General features: G+C 38.3%; 1 protein-coding gene across 5 annotated transcripts; it reads left to right on the top strand.

Annotated features, from left to right (window-relative positions):
- Positions 1–233: 233 nt before the first annotated feature.
- Positions 234–14,704, top strand: nt5c2a (5'-nucleotidase, cytosolic IIa). Of its 5 annotated transcripts, XM_079472707.1 has the most exons (20): positions 272–307; positions 1,732–1,850; positions 2,261–2,299; positions 3,212–3,285; positions 7,818–7,935; positions 8,027–8,122; positions 8,236–8,250; positions 8,364–8,455; positions 8,576–8,633; positions 8,789–8,882; positions 8,979–9,032; positions 9,131–9,214; positions 9,323–9,364; positions 9,685–9,792; positions 9,878–9,944; positions 10,022–10,192; positions 10,354–10,405; positions 11,211–11,271; positions 11,351–11,527; positions 12,014–14,704. In XM_079472707.1, exons 2-20 carry the CDS (start codon positions 1,750–1,752, stop codon positions 12,239–12,241), a joined length of 1,731 nt encoding a protein of 576 aa, XP_079328833.1. In that variant the 5' UTR covers positions 272–307; positions 1,732–1,749; the 3' UTR covers positions 12,242–14,704. The 5 variants fall into 5 exon arrangements, with proteins under 5 accessions (XP_079328835.1, XP_079328834.1, XP_079328833.1 ...); XM_079472708.1 differs by lacking the exon at positions 8,236–8,250 and having other exon boundaries at positions 262–307; XM_079472709.1 differs by lacking the exons at positions 2,261–2,299; positions 8,236–8,250 and having other exon boundaries at positions 234–307.
- Positions 14,705–19,315: the final 4,611 nt, after the last annotated feature.

Raw genomic sequence — 19,315 nt, forward strand, 5'->3', positions numbered from 1 at the left:
GAAGCAATGCAATTCCACAACTCACCGCGTACCGTGTGAATCCAGCAAACTGGATTTACTTTTGTTCTGTGCGCCTCACTTGTAAATTAGATTTAGCAATATTTATGTATGTTTGTATGCCATAATATCCAAAGATTGTCTACATGGTTATATAGTAATTATTTTGACAAAAATATGGGATTTACTTTTTTTACGGCGTTTTATAGAAAGTTGAATGTTGTAATAATTGATTTATGCGCCTACTATGTCAGCGCATGCGCAGTACGGAGACAGCGCAGCGCTGCAGTTGCATACTGAAGGCTGCGAGGTAAGTAGCTAGCTGACAGAGCGTTGCCTTAAAACCCGTCTTCTTAAACACTGGTCGTGCTGTTAAATCGTTGCAGAAGATGTAGGTGTCATTCTTAATCTTATGACGGCATTCGTTAATAGAATTTCTTCATTTAATGTATTAGTTTCCGGTGGCTCAAAACTAAAGGATTGTGAGTTAGCTGTTGTGCTAACTTTGCAATCACGGAACTGCATGAGCATGAAGAAAGAGCTGCTCACAATTATGCCTTAACATTTTTCGCTAAATGTAAATATGTTTGTCTGCGAGTTTAACATTGCAAATTGTTGTTTATCTGAAGAGTTTGGTTCCAAAATTAGATTACTCCGTTTTTTGATAATGTTAATATGTTTTTATTGTGTTAGTTAGCTGTATTTTTGTTATTATGGCTCAAATCAAAACAAACCAACAGTAGTTTGATTGATATTAATTGGACTGCACAATAAAACAACATGATTTTTGAATTTTCTTAACTGAGTTTTGGAACCAAACTCTTAATTTGAAAGAGGCTGCAGCAGAGAGGCACAACTTACCTAACGTTATCGTCGCTACAACCAACCCATTACAATATTCCATTATATCAATATTTATTAATATATTAATTCAGTTAACACACTAAGTGGTATGCTTCAGGTAGCTTGCAGCTTTCTTTGTGTCTTTATATAATTTTAATGGAAGTCTGAAAAAACAGGAAAAACTCTTGCCAGCTGTTCCACTTTTTAAACGAATGATAAGTAATGTACTTAGGTTAATTAATAGGTATATTGATGGACATGTGCTCAGTATCTTTATAATTGATTTACTTGTCTCTGTTGTTGTTGTTGTTGAGTTTTAAAGGGGTCAAATGACACAGCTAAAACGAATATTATCGCTTGTTTAAGATGCAATGCGTACACATTAATGCAATGTGTACACACGATTTAAGTTTGAAAAACGCTGTATTTTCCACATACCGTGCATGTTTGTATATACTCGGCCCGCCTCTCTGAAACGCGCAGATTTCTTTAAAAAAGCGGAATACTGCAAGCGTGTGACGGAAATGTAACGCTTCTTACCATATTTGGAACATCTTACTTGCGTTTACATTTGGGCGGTCTTAGTCAAATCATACCACGAACTGACGTAGATTTGTGGGGGTGTGGTTACACTAGACGTTTCAGGCAGGTCTGGTTGGGCATTCGCTTTTAGGTAGAATGTTTAATTTGTTCAGACACTTTAATTTTTACAATTATTCTATACAAACACGTATTCACGCCATATGAGCCATTTAAATAATATTTGCATTAACAGGCTGAGCTAAAATCCAGTCATTTAAATAATGTGGCGGAAAAGTAACCTCTAAGACACTAAACTAGTGATGTATTATGTGCATTGTAGAAAAACTGAGAAATATGTATCTTTCTCAGACTTCATAACAGTGAAAGATGACAACGTCTTGGAGTGATCGGCTCCAAAATTATGCTGAACTTCCAGCCAACATGGATGGTTTATCAATGAAGAAGTACAGAAGAGATGTGCATCACAGGTAATCATACATTTCACCAATGTTATTAGCTTTGTATGGCATTGCCATTATATCAAATGGTACTTGAGATGAAAAATATCAAGCTTGTTGATGAGATGTGCATGCACTAATATTCTGTTTAACAATGCCTGTGTTTCCTTAGTGAGTCGGCTTAATTCTTAAATGCATTCTGGCAGGTACATTTGACCTGTCAGCATAATACGTACAAGTTTAAAAAATGCTGTGCTTGTGGCAAAGACTTGTTTAGCAAGAGTAATGCTCAATTACATGTAAATATATTCACGTTTATTAGCAAGGTGTTCTGTAGAACAAACATTAGGAGGCAGAAAGTGCAGTTCTTCATGTAGTGCAGTTCATTAGTCTGTATGTACTGGTATAATGTACAGTCCATGTATTCCTTTATTACAAAGCTTACCGCAGGAACTGGCCCATTGTCATCCTTCTATGAGGTATGCCAAAGTTTTGTTGTTGATGTGAATTGCTGACTGATTGTCATTTTCTAATTGTTTTGTAATTGCTATTTTTACCATACAATCATCACAGCATTATAAATACAATGAAGAGTGAGATGACTTCTTCATTTTTCCTCTGGCTTTCTTCATGCTCTTTAACACATCATTTCCCTGTAGTGTAGCAGCTCATTCATTCCAGAGTAAATGCAAATTCCTGTTTAATTAATTTGTGGTAAAACATATGCTGCTATTAATTTAAAGATATGGTTTTATCATGTTAAATCTTTGTTATGTGATATTTTTATTCTATGACTCATAATAACTTGCATGTATTTCATAAATTCGTATGTGAGTGGTTTTATGCTGTGTTAGTCACACAGAAGTGTCACAGCAGACTTAAAATATTTGCATGACCAGTTATCAGCAAATTTCTGTCCTGAAAACTTAATTCAGTGGGATATCAAGGGATATTGCCTATAGCCATTCTATAGATCTTATATTTTGCTGTTGTTGGGTAAACTAAGAATAAATGCCATTCAATTGAATGCATATTTTGTGCGAAGAAGAGAGATATGTGAGTTATTGGTCAATGTGGCCTATTATCTGTATTGATATTAACTCCATCACAGCCACACTGCTTACAGATTGTGTACAGATAATATTCTGATCATTTTAAAGCGGAAGTAGTTTCAAGTAGTTTTAACATCTGTATGATCTTTTCCCAAAAACACTAATTTAGGTAGTTTTGGAAACTTTCTTACTCCTCCTTTGGTTGCAATGCAACCAATGTTCAAAGCGCTGAAAGACACTGTAATTTTGTTCATTTTTAGCCAGAGTTTTCCTTTAACATTCTTTTGAGAGATATTGAGTAACAGTTGCTTGTATTGATTGTCTTGTTTTCCCCCTCAGAGTTTTTGTCAACAGAAGTTTGGCAATGGAGAAGATAAAATGCTTTGGCTTTGATATGGATTACACTTTAGCAGGTAAGAATAACTTTCTGCATTTTTCCTTTTTATTGTTGCATTATTAGCTGTTTTGAATTGACACCATTTGAAGCAAGTTTCTAAGGGGCTGTTAAATGGAACAGTTCACACAGAAATAAATATTCTGTCTTGATTTATTCACAAGTTGTTTCAAATCTGTATAAATGTCTGTCTTTGTTGATATGTGGAAGAAGGCTTGCGTTGACTATCATAGTAGGACATTTTACTTTATACATTTCTTTGTTCTGTTGAACACAAAAAAAAGATATTTTTTTTAAGAAATTATGAAAGCAAACAGTTATGGGGCACTTTTGACTACCATTGTCATTTTTCCTATTATGGTAGTCAATGGTGGCCAAGAACTGTTTGGTTACAAGTATTCTTCCGAATATCTTTCTTTTTGTTAATCAGAATTCAACACCTGAAAGTTAATCCACAATGTAATGGATCTGTTATTGAAGAACAGTCTGTGAGTTTGGAATGTGCTGACCACACATGCCCAGAGTGGTGTAATGGGTCTTTAAATAGCACACCATGTCTTCAGTTGCCTCAAGATTGAAGATGTGCTTGATCTCTTGATTTTGTTGGAAGCATGTTACACACTATCCAAGAATAAATCTTTATCTGTACATGTTCTTTTTTTAAATGGTTGAACCTTGTTGCAATATTGACAGTTCCAGCAGTTTGGGATCCTTTAAAGCCAGGTCACAGGGTTGTTGTTTCCTTTCAGTCTTTCAAGCTGAAGGCTTTCTGGTCACAAAGAAAATGTTGTTTTGATGATCTAGTTACATTTACATTTAGTAGACGCTTTATCCAAAGCGACTTACAAATGAGGTAAACAATGGAAGCAATTGGAACAACATAAGGGCAACAAAAAGCATAAGCGCTGTAAAACTGGTCTCATATAGCCTACCACAGTATACAAATCTAAGTTTTTTAAGGATAGAACGAGTAGAAAAGAGAGAAGTCAAGCTAATTGGTCATGTTCTGACGATTCTTAAAGATATAGAATCTGCTGATCTTGTTGCAGCGGGCAGATCATTCCACAAACGTGGAACAATCCAGAGAAGGTGCGTAGGAATGATTTTTTCCCTTTTTGGGATTGCACTACAAGACGTTGTTCGTTTGCAGAGTGTAGGGATCTGGCGGGTACATAAGTCTGTATTAGCAAGTTAAGATATGGGAGAGCCGAAACATTGGTGGTCTTGTAAGCCAAGGGCAGAGCTTTGAATTTGACGCAAGCGACTATACGGTGCTAATGTAACTTAATGAAGAGAGGAGTGATATGTGCTGTCTTCGGTTTATTGAAGACCACTCTTCATTCTGGATCATCTGTAGAAGTTTGGTTGTGCAGGCTGGAAGTCCAGCCAGTAGCACGTTGCAATAGTCCAGTCTGGACAGGACCAGAGTCTGGACCAGGACTTGCGTAGCATGCTCGGACAGGAAAGGACACATTTTCCTAATGTTGTAGAGGGTGATTCTATAGGTCCGGGTGGTGCTGGCAACATGATCCGTGAAGTTAAGCTGATCATCGATTACCACTCCCAGGTTTCTGGTTGTGATGAATCTTTAGGTCGGCCGGGATTACAAGCAGTTCTTTTTAGGTTAAGCTGCAGATGGTGGTCCTTCATCCAGAGCGAAATGTCACTCAGGCATGCTAAAGATGCGTGCAGAAAAAGTTGTATCGTCAGACTGAAAAGACAGGTGGAGTTGTGTATCATCCGCATTGGAGTGATAGAAAAAGCCATGTTTCCGAATGACAGAACCTAGGCAGTTCATGTATATGAAAAAGACCAACTGTCCAAGCATTGAGGCACCCCTGTATTGAGATGTTGGGACTCAGAGACCTCACCTCTCCAGGATACTCTAAATGACCTACCTGAGAGGTAAGACTTGAACCATTGTAGGACCATTCCAGAGATACCCATAGCCTTGAGGGTCGACAGGAGGTTGTGGTGGTTAACGGTGTCAAAGGCAGCAGATAGATCCAGTTGGATGAGTACAGACGAGTAACAGCCTGCCCTTGCCAGTCCAGGGCTTTGATGACCAGAGCAGCGCAGTCTCGGTGGAATGATTGCTCATGAAACCAGACTGGTTGCTGTCCAGGAGGTTGTTCTGCTTGAGAAAGAGCTGGTGAAATACAACACTCTCAAGAGTTTTGGCAATGACGGGGAGGAGAGACACCGATCTGTAGTATCTTTACAGTGCATGATTAAGAGTGGTTAATATTGTGATGAGGTCCAAGTGCCAATGTTTATAGTACATGCATTGAAAGACATGATGGTTATATAGTTAACAAGGGCTGCCCTCAACTAGAGATTAGTGAAAATAGCCTATAATCATAGTATGTTTTTCAAAAACAAAATTGTAGCAATATTTTAAACGTAGAATATAAAATAAATTGTAAATAAACATGCAGCAAACTGAAGCACTTAAAAGAAAACATCAATGGAAATAATCAAGCAGACCGCTTTACAACCTAAAGTTTGTATTCAATACATTGTTTTAACAAACAAATAAAATATAAAGCAATAACTAAACTTTACAACAATATAGACCATTAGCGTATAGTTTTCCACCTGCCATCATGCCCTTCTTCGGGCGCACTGGTTTCAGTGCAGCCAAACATGTGTTCCTGTGAGATTCCAAAACACAAAACGTTCTGTATACACCATATAATAAAGCATATTATGTATAGAAAAGCAGAAGCCTTGAACATGAATGCACTGCAGGTGAGCTCTGTGTCCCTCACGTGATGAAGCCGATGCGGCTGCCTTTAGTAGTTTGCTGATGGCGGATGGATTCAGTGCATGTGCAGTGCATAGTACCCCTCTCAAGGGCAGTGGAAGTAAAGCAGGGTTGTAATCTGAGTAATTTCCCTGACCTGGGCCGTGTTCCCTAAAACCTTCTTATTGCCATGTTGTTCTTAAGTTATACCTTAAGCTGTACCTTATCATTAATATGTGTTTCCCGAAACGTTCTTAGTTAAGTATACCTTCTGTAAGTCATGTGTTCAGAAGGTTGGTCTGGAGCGCTCTTAGCTATACCTATCACTGTCAAGAGTTCACCCTGCTAATGGCCACTGTGAAAAACAGCTTCTTTACATCGCAGTCTATACAAATACAATTCTAAAGTTAAATACACCATGTGTTTTCATACAAAGATTATAATTATCTTTACACCTATGGTTGTTAGCTTTTTTAGTGATATTATATAAAGGTACATCAGCTGGCAAACCAAAGAATTTATAGTATATTTAAAGAGAAATATAGTGACAGGAAGTTTAGTCATATAAATGTAATAAATTATGCTTTCCCAAACACAGGTATAATCAAAGGTAGGCTATCTCGTGGCACACCTTTTAAATAGAAAATAGGGAAAAAACACACATTCACTCCTTTACTTTTTATTTTTCTTGTCATGAATGAATAATTTAAATTTAAATATCAAAATACCTTATCGTAGGGTTGCACAATTATGGCATACTTGTTTATATTATGTCCCTTTATATTATAAGTGTGATTAATAATGTTTATTATATTTTAATGTTTAAAGCTACATGCTTTGTGCTGTAAATTTGCCGCTTTCGCATCCGGTGTCCACGCACTATAAACGTGTGAACTATACAACTGTAATTGTTAGTTGCTGGAATAAACTTTTTTAATGCACCGCAACAGCAAGTGGCTTTGTATGACTCTCCATATGACCCAAAGTTTGAGAACCTTTGATATAACTGACCATATTGGCAGTTAGTGTAGCGGGTTGATGCATTTGGGCCTGAGGTTTCGGGTTCACAAACTAATTTCACTATTAAATAATATCCATGGTTGGATATTGTTTGAAATTTGTTTTAGTTTTATCCTATGTGTCCTAATAAATGCAACTTCAGCGATTTCTAAGTTCTTATTTTGTACATCACATAAGGCGGTGAAGCAGTCCCTGTAGAGTGAATCATTGATTGTCGAACGATCGATATCCATTAAATCAGAACCACCTCCATGGACAGCCCCTGGTAAGTTGTAAGAAAGTAACCTTCTAAGGTATAGCTCGGGAAACACGCCTAGAAAAGGTATAGCTGTAGTTAAAGTGTACCTTAAGAGAATTCATAGCGCACTTAAGAGACTACGTTATCGGAAAACGCAGCGCCGCTTTGTATCCCGGCTGAACATTTGACTCCTGATAAAGCACTCACCTTGTTGAATTAAACAGAGGTTTTGTGTCTCTCCAGTGGTCTTGTGGCTTGTTAGAATCTAGTTTTACCAGGTTCCATTAACCTGCTCTGTTCCATTGTTGACAGTAAGAGACACCAATAAGCCTTTTTCACATGAATCGGAAAACTAATGCTATACATTTCTTAGAATATGAAGATCCTTTTACTGCTACCTCACTGATGCCATTTAGTTTCTTTTACTGACGTGAAAAGTAGATGTTTAACAGCAATTACACCCTTTCATACATCATCATTGATATGTTGACCAAATTAATACAGTTCTGGACACCTTCTTTCTGTCTTCTCTCTGTTCTGTCAATAGTGTACAAATCGCCAGAGTATGAATCACTCGGCTTTGATCTCACTGTGGAACGAATGGTTTCCATTGGTTACCCACAAGAGCTGCTAAACTTTGTCTATGATCCTGCTTTTCCAACAAGGTGATTTGAAAGATTCTTCAGTTATAATGCCAGTTTCACTTTCTTTTACTACTGCATGGTTAAATTCACGCACATTCTATTTACATTGCAGAGGCTTGGTTTTTGATGCATTGTATGGAAACCTGCTGAAAGTAGATACATACGGAAACATCCTTGTGTGCGCTCATGGTTTCAACTTCCTCCGTGGGTGAGTGAAGGCAGATAAGTTAAGAGCTATTAGCTGCTGTGGTTAGATCAGTTAGATGAGTTATATACTTCTCAATTTGTTTTTGTTTTTTAACCCAAGTCATTTATTTCCAGTCAAGATTATGAGAGGTTTGTATTTCATTCGTTTGTGTGCATGAAATTATTTTGTGGATGTTTATTGGGAGCCTGGCAAGAAGCTCAAGTTTTGCACATTCTTATTATTTATTCCTTTTTATGTGTAGTCCAGAGATAAGAGAGCTTTACCCAAATAAATTCATCCAGCGTGGAGATACAGAGCGATTCTACATACTCAACACACTCTTCAACCTGCCAGGTGATGAGTCTTTAGTTCTAAACACACAAAGTAGAACATTTTTAAAGCAATGGCAATATAATAAATATAAAACACAGTTTACATGTCTTGGTCAACATAGTTTGTTTTGTTCTTTGTCAGAGACGTACCTCTTTGCCTGCCTGGTTGACTTCTTTACTAGTTGTGCCAGATACAAAAGGTTTGTTTTATACCCTGATATGGTTACTCTCACAGTTGTATTTGGGTTTCTGACATCAGAATTATTTGACTGGGGGAAGTCAAACCCTTTTATTTCCAAAGCTACATTTTTCACTCAACTGACTTTATATGCTTTTGTTTCGATTTCTGCCACAGTTGTGAAACAGGCTTTAAAGATGGAGATCTGGAGATGTCCTTCAAGAGTATGTTTCAGGATGTCAGAGATGCTGTGGATTGGGTCCATTTCAAGGTAAAATGTCGTTTTAACTGCTGTATGTTATTTCATCTAAAAATGAGTCTTTATGGGTTTCATGTTATTGACATATGGTTCTCTATGATATATTAGGGGTCCCTGAAGGTGAAGACAGTTGAGAATTTGGAGAAATATGTGGTGAAGGATGTAAGTCAACCAAAGGATCATCTTCTAAATTGATTGTTTAATGTTTATTCACATAATAATTGTTTTCTGTGTCTGTCTTTTGTGTTTTCCTCATCTAGGCCAAATTGCCCTTGCTTTTAAGTCGAATGAATGAAGTTTCCAAAGTGTTCCTTGTTACCAACAGTGATTACAAGTACACAGATGTGAGTCCATCTTTGTATTTTAATAAAAAAACTGATTTTGTTTTTGTATGTATTACAAAGGGGTTCCAGAATAGATACTTTTAACATCTTTTTTTTTATCTTTTTCAGAAAATCATGACATACTTGTTTGATTTTCCACATGGTCCACTGGTAAGTCAGCTAACCATTTTCAAGGTACACTTGTTTACCATCAGTACATTTTTATTGTTTTTGGCTCAGATCCCCAATAAAAATGTCCAGTAAAAAAGGGCAATACACATCTGCCATATAACTGTAGACAACCTTAAACAACATTGTGTAGTGGTGAAAATCCCTGATGGCTCGTCTGTGTACCCATTGGGCACATAGTCGGACGTTTTTCATTAAACCATGCTATCGACAAATTGTCAAGGGCCATATGTGATCTAATTGCATTGCGCTTTCACAGTGTATGACAGTGACAGACTGAATCTATTATTTCTTTATTACAGGCGAGTACACCTCATCAGCCCTGGCAGTCCTACTTTGACCTCATTTTGGTGGATGCCAGAAAGCCTTTGTTTTTTGGGGAGGGAACAGTCCTGAGACAGGTGGACACGGTAAGCCTTTGTGTCAGGTGCCATTATCTACACTTACACTTTTTCTTTTCTTGAGTCATTGATTCAGCCATGTATTTTCTTGTAGACCACTGGGAGGCTGAAGATCGGGACATATACAGGTCCCTTGCAGCATGGCATAGTGTATTCTGGTGGTAAGATAATATACGTCCCGTCTTGTTTATTTTGCAAATTTTGCGAGAATTGCCTGATTGGATGTTTTTCTCTTCAGGTTCCTCGGACATAGTGTGTGATCTGCTGGGAGCAAAGGGGAAGGACATTTTGTACATCGGTGACCACATCTTTGGAGACATCCTTAAGTCAAAGAAGCGTCAGGGCTGGAGAACATTTCTGGTGATTCCTGAGCTGGCTCAGGAGCTGCACGTGTGGACCGACAAGAGCGGTTAGTCAGAATCTTTTTATGGGTCATTTATAAGGTTCAACAGAAAGGAATCTGCAGGGCTGTGTGACAGATAGGAGTGATCAATGGGAGATGATCAAGGGGGATAGAGTTCACTAGGTTCACAGTACACTAGTTCACCATGTTCTTTTTTTATTTCACAGCACTGTTTGAAGAGTTGCAGAGTCTGGATATTTTCCTTGCAGAGCTCTATAAGTAGGTACCACCACAAACCTTCGCTCAGATGTTTGTTTATCCATTGGCATGTGTTCTCGCCCCAGAGAAGTGCTGTTTGATATGCGGAAAATGGTGTCAGCATTCCCTTCTATTTATAATCAAATGCTCACTGCTTCTCCTATATTTAACTCTTGTCATCACTTTCACCCTCCACTGTACCCTCCCTTTCCCTTACTATGTGTTCACACCACGCGCGACTTGCGCGAATAAAACGCGCTATTCGCGAGTTGGACACTTGAACATTTGGATTTTACTCGCTTCATTTGCGCGTGAAATTCGCTTCATTCGCACGTGAAATTCGCGTCATGGTAGTGGCTTTTGCCAGGCGGCTCCCGTCTAATTGCGAAATGGCGGACTTGAATTTAGTTGAGAGGGTAGCTGCGCATTATATGCTATGGAAGGCTGAAGATAGACATATAGACTCGTTAGGCACCGTGTCTGGGTCCTTCGGCCTTTCTGCCTCCGCTCGCTATGTCATAATCACTTCACTACTAGAGCAGACTCCTGATTGGTTAACGCGGTGCCAATTTTCACCAAAGTTCAGATTTTTCAACTCGCGCGACTAACGCTCAATTCGCGCCAATCGCGCCTCATCATTCGCTCCAATCGCGCCGCAAGCCAGTCTATCGCGTCTTTGCATTGATTTAACATGTAAATCACTTAACGCTTCATTCGCGCTTGGTGTGAACACTGTGTTACTCTCCAGTCTTCATTCCTTTTTCAACACTTTAATAAGTTGTTATTGTATTAAGTCACAAACTCACCATCTTTCTTCTCCCCACAGGCATTTGGACAGTAGCAGCAATGAGAGGCCTGATATCAGTTCACTTCAGAGGAGAATTAAGGTACATTTACTTATACACAGAGATCATGTACCATAATTTGCTTCATTCTAATGTGTTATGTGTTGCCTGATGTTTTCAGAAAGTAACCCATGACATGGACATGTGCTATGGGATGATGGGAAGTCTGTTCCGCAGTGGCTCTCGTCAGACTCTGTTTGCATCTCAAGTGATGCGTTACGCTGATCTGTACGCTGCATCCTTCATCAATCTCCTGTACTATCCCTTCAGCTACCTGTTCAGAGCCGCCCATGTGCTGGTGAGGTCAACGAACACAATACAGTTGTGATGGGCATGAAAAAAAATATTATTTTATGGTTGTCATGCAACATTGGCGGAAGAGACGGTAATATAGATATCAAATTAAATGTCTGACCGCGATGATGCTCATCATATTCATTTAATAAAAATGTTGAATGGTAAAAAGTAAACAATGTTATTTGTTTAAAGTTTAACAAAGTAGCTGCACAGATGCCAGATTTCAATTTGCTATGAATAATAAGATTGTGGTTTGCATTTTTTATTGCATATATTTCAATAGATGTTACCTGGACTATTTCGTAGATACATGTTTTTGTTAATATTCCAGTTAAAATAATATACAGTGTATTCATAAAACATAGTTATATAAGTGTACTGTAAAATGTGTTTACACCAACCAACCGTAATGTGCAGCAACGGTATTATAAAACCTTGGTGCAAATCCAATTTCATGTAATAAACTCAAGCTGTGGTTTATGTTTAGATGCCTCACGAGTCCACTGTGGAGCACACTCACGTGGACATTAATGACACGGAGTCGCCCATGGCAACACGCAACCGCCACTCAATTGACTTCAGAGAGAGAGAGTGTAAGAGACACCAGCTGACCCGCTCCATAAGTGAGATCAATCCACCCCACCTCTTCCCTCAGACCCCGCAGGAAATCACCCACTGCCACGATGAAGATGACGATGAAGAGGAGGAAGAATAAGTTGACCTTTGACATCACTGTCAACTGGATTCTGGTTCTTAACAGATGCATCTACTGTTTCAATAAGTATGTTTATAGCATTCAGCCATATATTTTAAAAGATACAAGAGTATGTTTATTTCTTGCACTGTCTATTCTGAAGATTACTGTACCAGTTTCAGTATTTAGAGTTTAATGTCTGATGAGAGTATGAAGCTGAACTGGGTCTTTTGTAAATCCAGCTTCTTTTTTTTAATAAGGTATACTGTATTTGTCTGTGAGCCCTGGTCTCACTTAAAAACGCAATGAAAAATGATTGTTTTGGTAACATGTGGAATGACAGAATTTGTGTACAGTTACAACAAATGACATTTGCATGATATTAAGGAACATGTAAAAAAAGTTACAAATTCTGTCGCTGGTCTATTCAACCGTGTGAATATAGCATGCTTACACTCATATTGTGGTTTCATGGAGTATTATAGGTTGCATATTTTCAGGCATGAGCCACAGAGCATGCTGGGAATTTATTACTGTAGTAATGTCACAAGAACAATGAAAGCTACTCCAGTACAAATTTTCTCCCCATTGACTGATCTTTTCTTGTAATAGAACTGTTAGTATGCAAATCGCTGTCATGTTATTCTGTGATCCAGGCATACATTGAAATAATGCAACTGTTGCCATTTTATGCATTGGTTAAGTGTTGGTTACAGGGTTTTAGGTTTTTTAGCAGTTATAGGTTTCAACCTCACCTTTTACTAATCACTTGTAGACGAAAGCCACATCTGTTTTATGCACTCACCATGGTCACTGTGTTATTAGACCTTGATTCTATTCTAGTTCATAGATTATTTACTATTTTATATACAGTGGTATACAGTTCTACCTGATGTTTTCAAATGATTATTATGATTTTAAGTAACTTTGTTTGACATTAGTGTAAACAGCATAGCATTTGGTTGTAGAATGTGATTTAGGATTAAAAGCTGGTTTGAATGTATTGAGTTGAAAGCATTGTGGGTGACAGTGGACCAAAAGAAGGCTCATCCCTGAATCACAGTCGGTCATTACAAAGTTTTCTTTGCTGTTGTGATGTGTACCGGGGTAGAAACTACAGTAACTAACTCGTCTCATGGACCTGGACCCATGTTTGCTTGCGTGTCATAAACTTAATCAGGGTGCTGTTATGTAAAGGCATAGACTCAGTTTTTGACTGACAGTGCTCAAGCCCTGTTTTGTTTGAATTGCATGTTGCTTTGAATTCATGTTAATGTTCATCCATATGTAAAACTAACCTATTTTTGGTTTGTTTGAACAGTATTTCAAAAGAAAAATTGGAATGTGGTTCTCTCAAAAAAACTTGCCATTATAATCTATAAAGACACTTAGAGAGAAGTGATGCATCCATTACCAAATACTGTTCAGGATTTTGACCAACTACCGATTTTGTTGAGGATAGTAGAGATGTTGTGATTTTACGGTGTGATCTTGATATAGTTTAGTTTATTAAATTGTTACTTTAACAAGAAGGCCGCCCTTTTATGTTTAACCTTAGGTTAAGTTAAATCTACTGTATATGGGTGTGTATATGCATTCATTATGTTTGATTTGTGTTGTATAATTGTTTGATAGCTCCGGATTTGTTTGATTTTGTGTGAACTGAAAACAGTGCTGCCCAATGTGTGTAATTCAAAATAGTTTACTTTTTCATCAACATGATTTTTTTCTGTTGGGCTTTTCATGGAGAATTGTACACAGATAATGGGATGTGGCTGAATCCAGCTTCTTATTCGCAGTTTCTTATTGACGCTATCCGTTCCACCTTAAAAACGCGAAGCATCCGCTTTTCCAGTTTCTTATTCACGCGTAGCTTAGGGATCATCTCGCGTTTCTCTTCTTTTACGTTTTTAAAATAAAAACGTGTGTGTGTGTGCGTGCGTGCGCGCGCGCGTGCGCGTGTGCGTGAGTGTGTGAGTGCACAGATGATGGGATGCTGCTTGCTGTCTAAGTCATGACATGCTGAATGCCCCTTGGATGAACGTGAACTTCACGTGGAACCTCCATCACCCACTCCCCTTACCATTCTCTATATTACTTTGATAGAACAGTTTTTTAGGCAGCCTATCTCCACAAAGAATATTAATCATATCCAAAAGTACCTACATGTTTCTAAGTGCAATATTCTAGTGCAGAGCCTGCAATACGGTTTATGCATAATTAAGTAAATGATGTGTATATTTGTAAAAAGCATAGTATACACCGTTTTTTAATACTTTGCATATCTATAATTAACTGTACATCTAATGTAAATTAATTATTTTCATCATTGATGTATTTTATTGTTATTCTATATATATATATTTTTTCCATTTCCTGTGTTTGTCTATACTGTATTTTTTCTTTCCGAGCTCCTGAAACCAGAACACGTTGCTTGTCTGTGTGCACAATTGGAAAATAAAGCTTATTCGAATTTTCTTCTGATCCACTGCTCTTATACAATTTATTATACTCTTGTTGGTCTTAGCCAGTGCGTATATTACTGCTATGTAGTTACATGTATTTAGATTTATGTAAACTTTGTCACTTGTTGTATGTACAGAATATGTGTTTTTGTACAAGTATGTCTTTGATGGTGCGTTAAAAGTTCCACAGGTGGGTTATACCTTGTCTTGATGTCTACCGCATGGGGTGCCATATCTCGACTTTCTTTGAGGGTGCGTTAGAAGTTCTACATTGGAGTTATACCCAGTATTGGCGACTAACATCTAGCCAAAAAACAGACATTTTTACTGTAGCATTTTGGAGTTATTGACCCCTGAAGTTGGCATATTTCACAGTACTCTTCATTGCACCTATGGGACATTTTGAGGTACTACATCTCGAGAACCTTTAAGGATGCGTTAAAAGTTCCATATAAGGGTTATACCCAGTATCCTTGACTACCCCCTGGCCAAAAAGCAGACAATTTTACTGTAGCATTTTGGAGTTATTGACCCCTGAAGTTGGCATATTTCACAGTACTCTTCAATCGGCAAATGCACCTATGGGACATTTTGAGGTACTACATCTCAAGAACCTTTAAGGATGCGTTAAAAGTTCCATATAAGGGTTATACCCAGTATCCTTGACTACCCCCTGGCCAAAAAGCAGACAATTTTACTGTAGCATTTTGGAGTTATTGACCCCTGAAGTTGGCATATTTCACAGTACTCTTCAATGCACCTATGGGACATTTTGAGGTGCTACATCTCGAGAACCTTTAAGGATGCGTTAAAAGTTCCACATAAGGGTTATACCCAGTATCCTTGACTACCACCTGGCCAAAAAACAGACAATTTTACTGTAGCATTTTGGAGTTATTGACCCCTGAAGTTGGCATATTTCACAGTACTCTTCAATCGGCAAATGCACCTATGGGACATTTTGAGGTGCTACATCTCGAGAACCTTTAAGGATGCGTTAAAAGTGCTACATATAGGTTATACCCAGTATCCTTGACTACCCCCTGGCCAAAAAGCAGACAATTTTACTGTAGCATTTTGGAGTTATTGACCCCTGAAGTTGGCATATTTCACAGTACTCTTCAATCGGCAAATGCACCTATGGGACATTTTGAGGTACTACATCTCGAGAACCTTTAAGGATGCGTTAAAAGTTCCACATAAGGGTTATACCCAGTATCCTTGACTACCACCTGGCCAAAAAACAGAGAATTTTACTGTAGCATTTTGGAGTTATTGACCCCTGAAGTTGGCATATTTCACAGTACTCTTCAATGCACCTATGGGACATTTTGAGGTGCTACATCTCAAGAACCTTTAAGGATGCGTTAAAAGTTCCACGTAAGGGTTATACCCAGTATCCTTGACTACCCCCTGGCCAAAAAGCAGACAATTTTACTGTAGCATTTTGGAGTTATTGACCCCTGAAGTTGGCATATTTCACAGTACTCTTCAATCGGCAAATGCACCTATGGGACATTTTGAGGTACTACATCTCAAGAACCTTTAAGGATGCGTTAAAAGTTCTACATATAGGTTATACCCAGTATCCTTGACTACCCCCTGGCCAAAAAGCAGACAATTTTACTGTAGCATTTTGAAGTTATTGACCCCTGAAGTTGGCATATTTCACAGTACTCTTCAATGCACCTATGGGACATTTTGAGGTGCTACATCTCGAGAACCTTTAAGGATGCGTTAAAAGTTCCACATAAGGGTTATACCCAGTATCCTTGACTACCACCTGGCCAAAAAGCAGACAATTTTACTGTAGCATTTTGGAGTTATTGACCCCTGAAGTTGGCATATTTCACAGTACTCTTCAATCGGCAAATGCACCTATGGGACATTTTGAGGTACTACATCTCGAGAACCTTTAAGGATGCGTTAAAAGTTCCACATAAGGGTTATACCCAGTATCCTTGACTACCACCTGGCCAAAAACAGACAATTTTACTGTAGCATTTTGGAGTTATTGACCCCTGAAGTTGGCATATTTCACAGTACTCTTCAATCGGCAAATGCACCTATGGGACATTTTGAGGTACTACATCTCGAGAACCTTTAAGGATGCGTTAAAAGTTCCACATAAGGGTTATACCCAGTATCCTTGACTACCACCTGGCCAAAAAACAGAGAATTTTACTGTAGCATTTTGGAGTTATTGACCCCTGAAGTTGGCATATTTCACAGTACTCTTCAATGCACCTATGGGACATTTTGAGGTGCTACATCTCAAGAACCTTTAAGGATGCGTTAAAAGTTCCACATAAGGGTTATACCCAGTATCCTTGACTACCCCCTGGCCAAAAAGCAGACAATTTTACTGTAGCATTTTGGAGTTATTGACCCCTGAAGTTGGCATATTTCACAGTACTCTTCAATCGGCAAATGCACCTATGGGACATTTTGAGGTACTACATCTCAAGAACCTTTAAGGATGCGTTAAAAGTTCTACATATAGGTTATACCCAGTATCATTGACTACCCCCTGGCCAAAAAGCAGACAATTTTACTGTAGCATTTTGAAGTTATTGACCCCTGAAGTTGGCATATTTCACAGTACTCTTCAATGCACCTATGGGACATTTTGAGGTGCTACATCTCGAGAACCTTTAAGGATGCGTTAAAAGTTCCACATAAGGGTTATACCCAGTATCCTTGACTACCACCTGGCCAAAAAGCAGACAATTTTACTGTAGCATTTTGGAGTTATTGACCCCTGAAGTTGGCATATTTCACAGTACTCTTCAATCGGCAAATGCACCTATGGGACATTTTGAGGTACTACATCTCGAGAACCTTTAAGGATGCGTTAAAAGTTCCACATAAGGGTTATACCCAGTATCCTTGACTACCCCCTGGCCAAAAAGCAGACAATTTTACTGTAGCATTTTGAAGTTATTGACCCCTGAAGTTGGCATATTTCACAGTACTCTTCAATGGGCCGTTGCACCTATGGGACATTTTGAGGTGCTACATCTCGAGAACCTTTAAGGATGCGTTAAATGTCCTACATAAAGGTTATACCCAGTATCCTTGACTACCACCTAGCCAAAAAGCAGACAATTTTACTGTAGCATTTTGAAGTTATTGACCCTGAAGTTGGCATATTTCACAGTACTCTTCAATGCACCTATGGGACATTTTGAGGTGCTACATCTCGAGAACCTTTAAGGATGCGTTAAAAGTTCTACATATAGGTTATACCCAGTATCATTGACTACCACCTGGCCAAAAAGCAGACAATTTTACTGTAGCATTTTGAAGTTATTGACCCCTGAAGTTGGCATATTTCACAGTACTCTTCAATGCACCTATGGGACATTTTGAGGTGCTACATCTCGAGAACCTTTAAGGATGCGTTAAAAGTTCTACATAAAGGTTATACCCAGTATCCTTGACTACCACCTAGCCAAAAAGCAGACAATTTTACTGTAGCATTTTGAAGTTATTGACCCTGAAGTTGGCATATTTCACAGTACTCTTCAATGCACCTATGGGACATTTTGAGGTGCTACATCTCGAGAACCTTTAAGGATGCGTTAAAAGTTCTACATATAGGTTATACCCAGTATCATTGACTACCACCTGGCCAAAAAGCAGACAATTTTACTGTAGCATTTTGAAGTTATTGACCCCTGAAGTTGGCATATTTCACAGTACTCTTCAATGCACCTATGGGACATTTTGAGGTGCTACATCTCGAGAACCTTTAAGGATGCGTTAAAAGTTCTACATATAGGTTATACCCAGTATCATTGACTACCACCTGGCCAAAAAGCAGACAATTTTACTGTAGCATTTTGAAGTTATTGACACCTGAAGTTGGCATATTTCACAGTACTCTTCAATGGGCCGTTACACCTATGGGACATTTTGAGGTGCTACATCTCGAAAACCTTTAAGGGTGCGTTAAAAGTTCTACATATAGGTTATACCCAGTATCCTTGACTACCACCTAGCCAAAAAAAAGACATGTTTACTGTAGCATTTTTAGGTTATGGACCCGTGAATCTCACGTTTGGCATATCTCACAAAACGGTACAATGGCGGTTGCACTTTTAGCACATTTTGGGGTGCCATATCTCAACTGTCTTTGAGGATAAATGTTAAATGTTCCAGAGCTGTGTTATACCATGTCTATTTGTCTACCAACATGCCAGAAAGCAGACTTAGTTTTAGCGTTCAATGTGCAGGGGATAAGGTGATTTCTATCAATGCCCAAGGTGCTGAAATGGCTATTAAGAATTAGAATGCCTTAAAAATACAATATCAATTACATTTATTCTGGTAATATCATTATTCACAAATAAAGTTTCTCAGCCAGATATTGTCCTATCCTAACAACCATACATTAATTCAAGGCGCAATTTGTAAAACAAGACATTTACCCATTAGACTGGTAATGTTGTCCAGGGTCACAATTAAGTTCTTAAACACTACAGTCTTTATTTCTAAATATTTAAAAAGGTGGTAGAATACTCTTTAAGCATCTAAATCACATTGATTCCCTTTTTTTATATTAACATATGTGACTTAACAGTAGGTTTAACAACGCGGCCCCTTTAAGAACTGCAGCCCTAAGCAG

Source organism: Barbatula barbatula (genome assembly GCF_947034865.1).
Source record: "Barbatula barbatula genome assembly, chromosome: 14".
Taxonomy (NCBI): Eukaryota; Metazoa; Chordata; class Actinopteri; order Cypriniformes; family Nemacheilidae; genus Barbatula; species Barbatula barbatula.

Coding starts and splice junctions, on each gene's coding strand:
- nt5c2a (XM_079472707.1), top strand. CDS start 1,750: ATGACAACGTCTTGGAGTGATCGGCTCCAAAATTATGCTGAACTTCCA. Junction 9,945..10,021: donor TGGCATAGTGTATTCTGGTG/GTAAGATAATAT, acceptor TTTTCTCTTCAG/GTTCCTCGGACATAGTGTGT. Junction 10,406..11,210: donor TTCCTTGCAGAGCTCTATAA/GTAGGTACCACC, acceptor TTCTCCCCACAG/GCATTTGGACAGTAGCAGCA.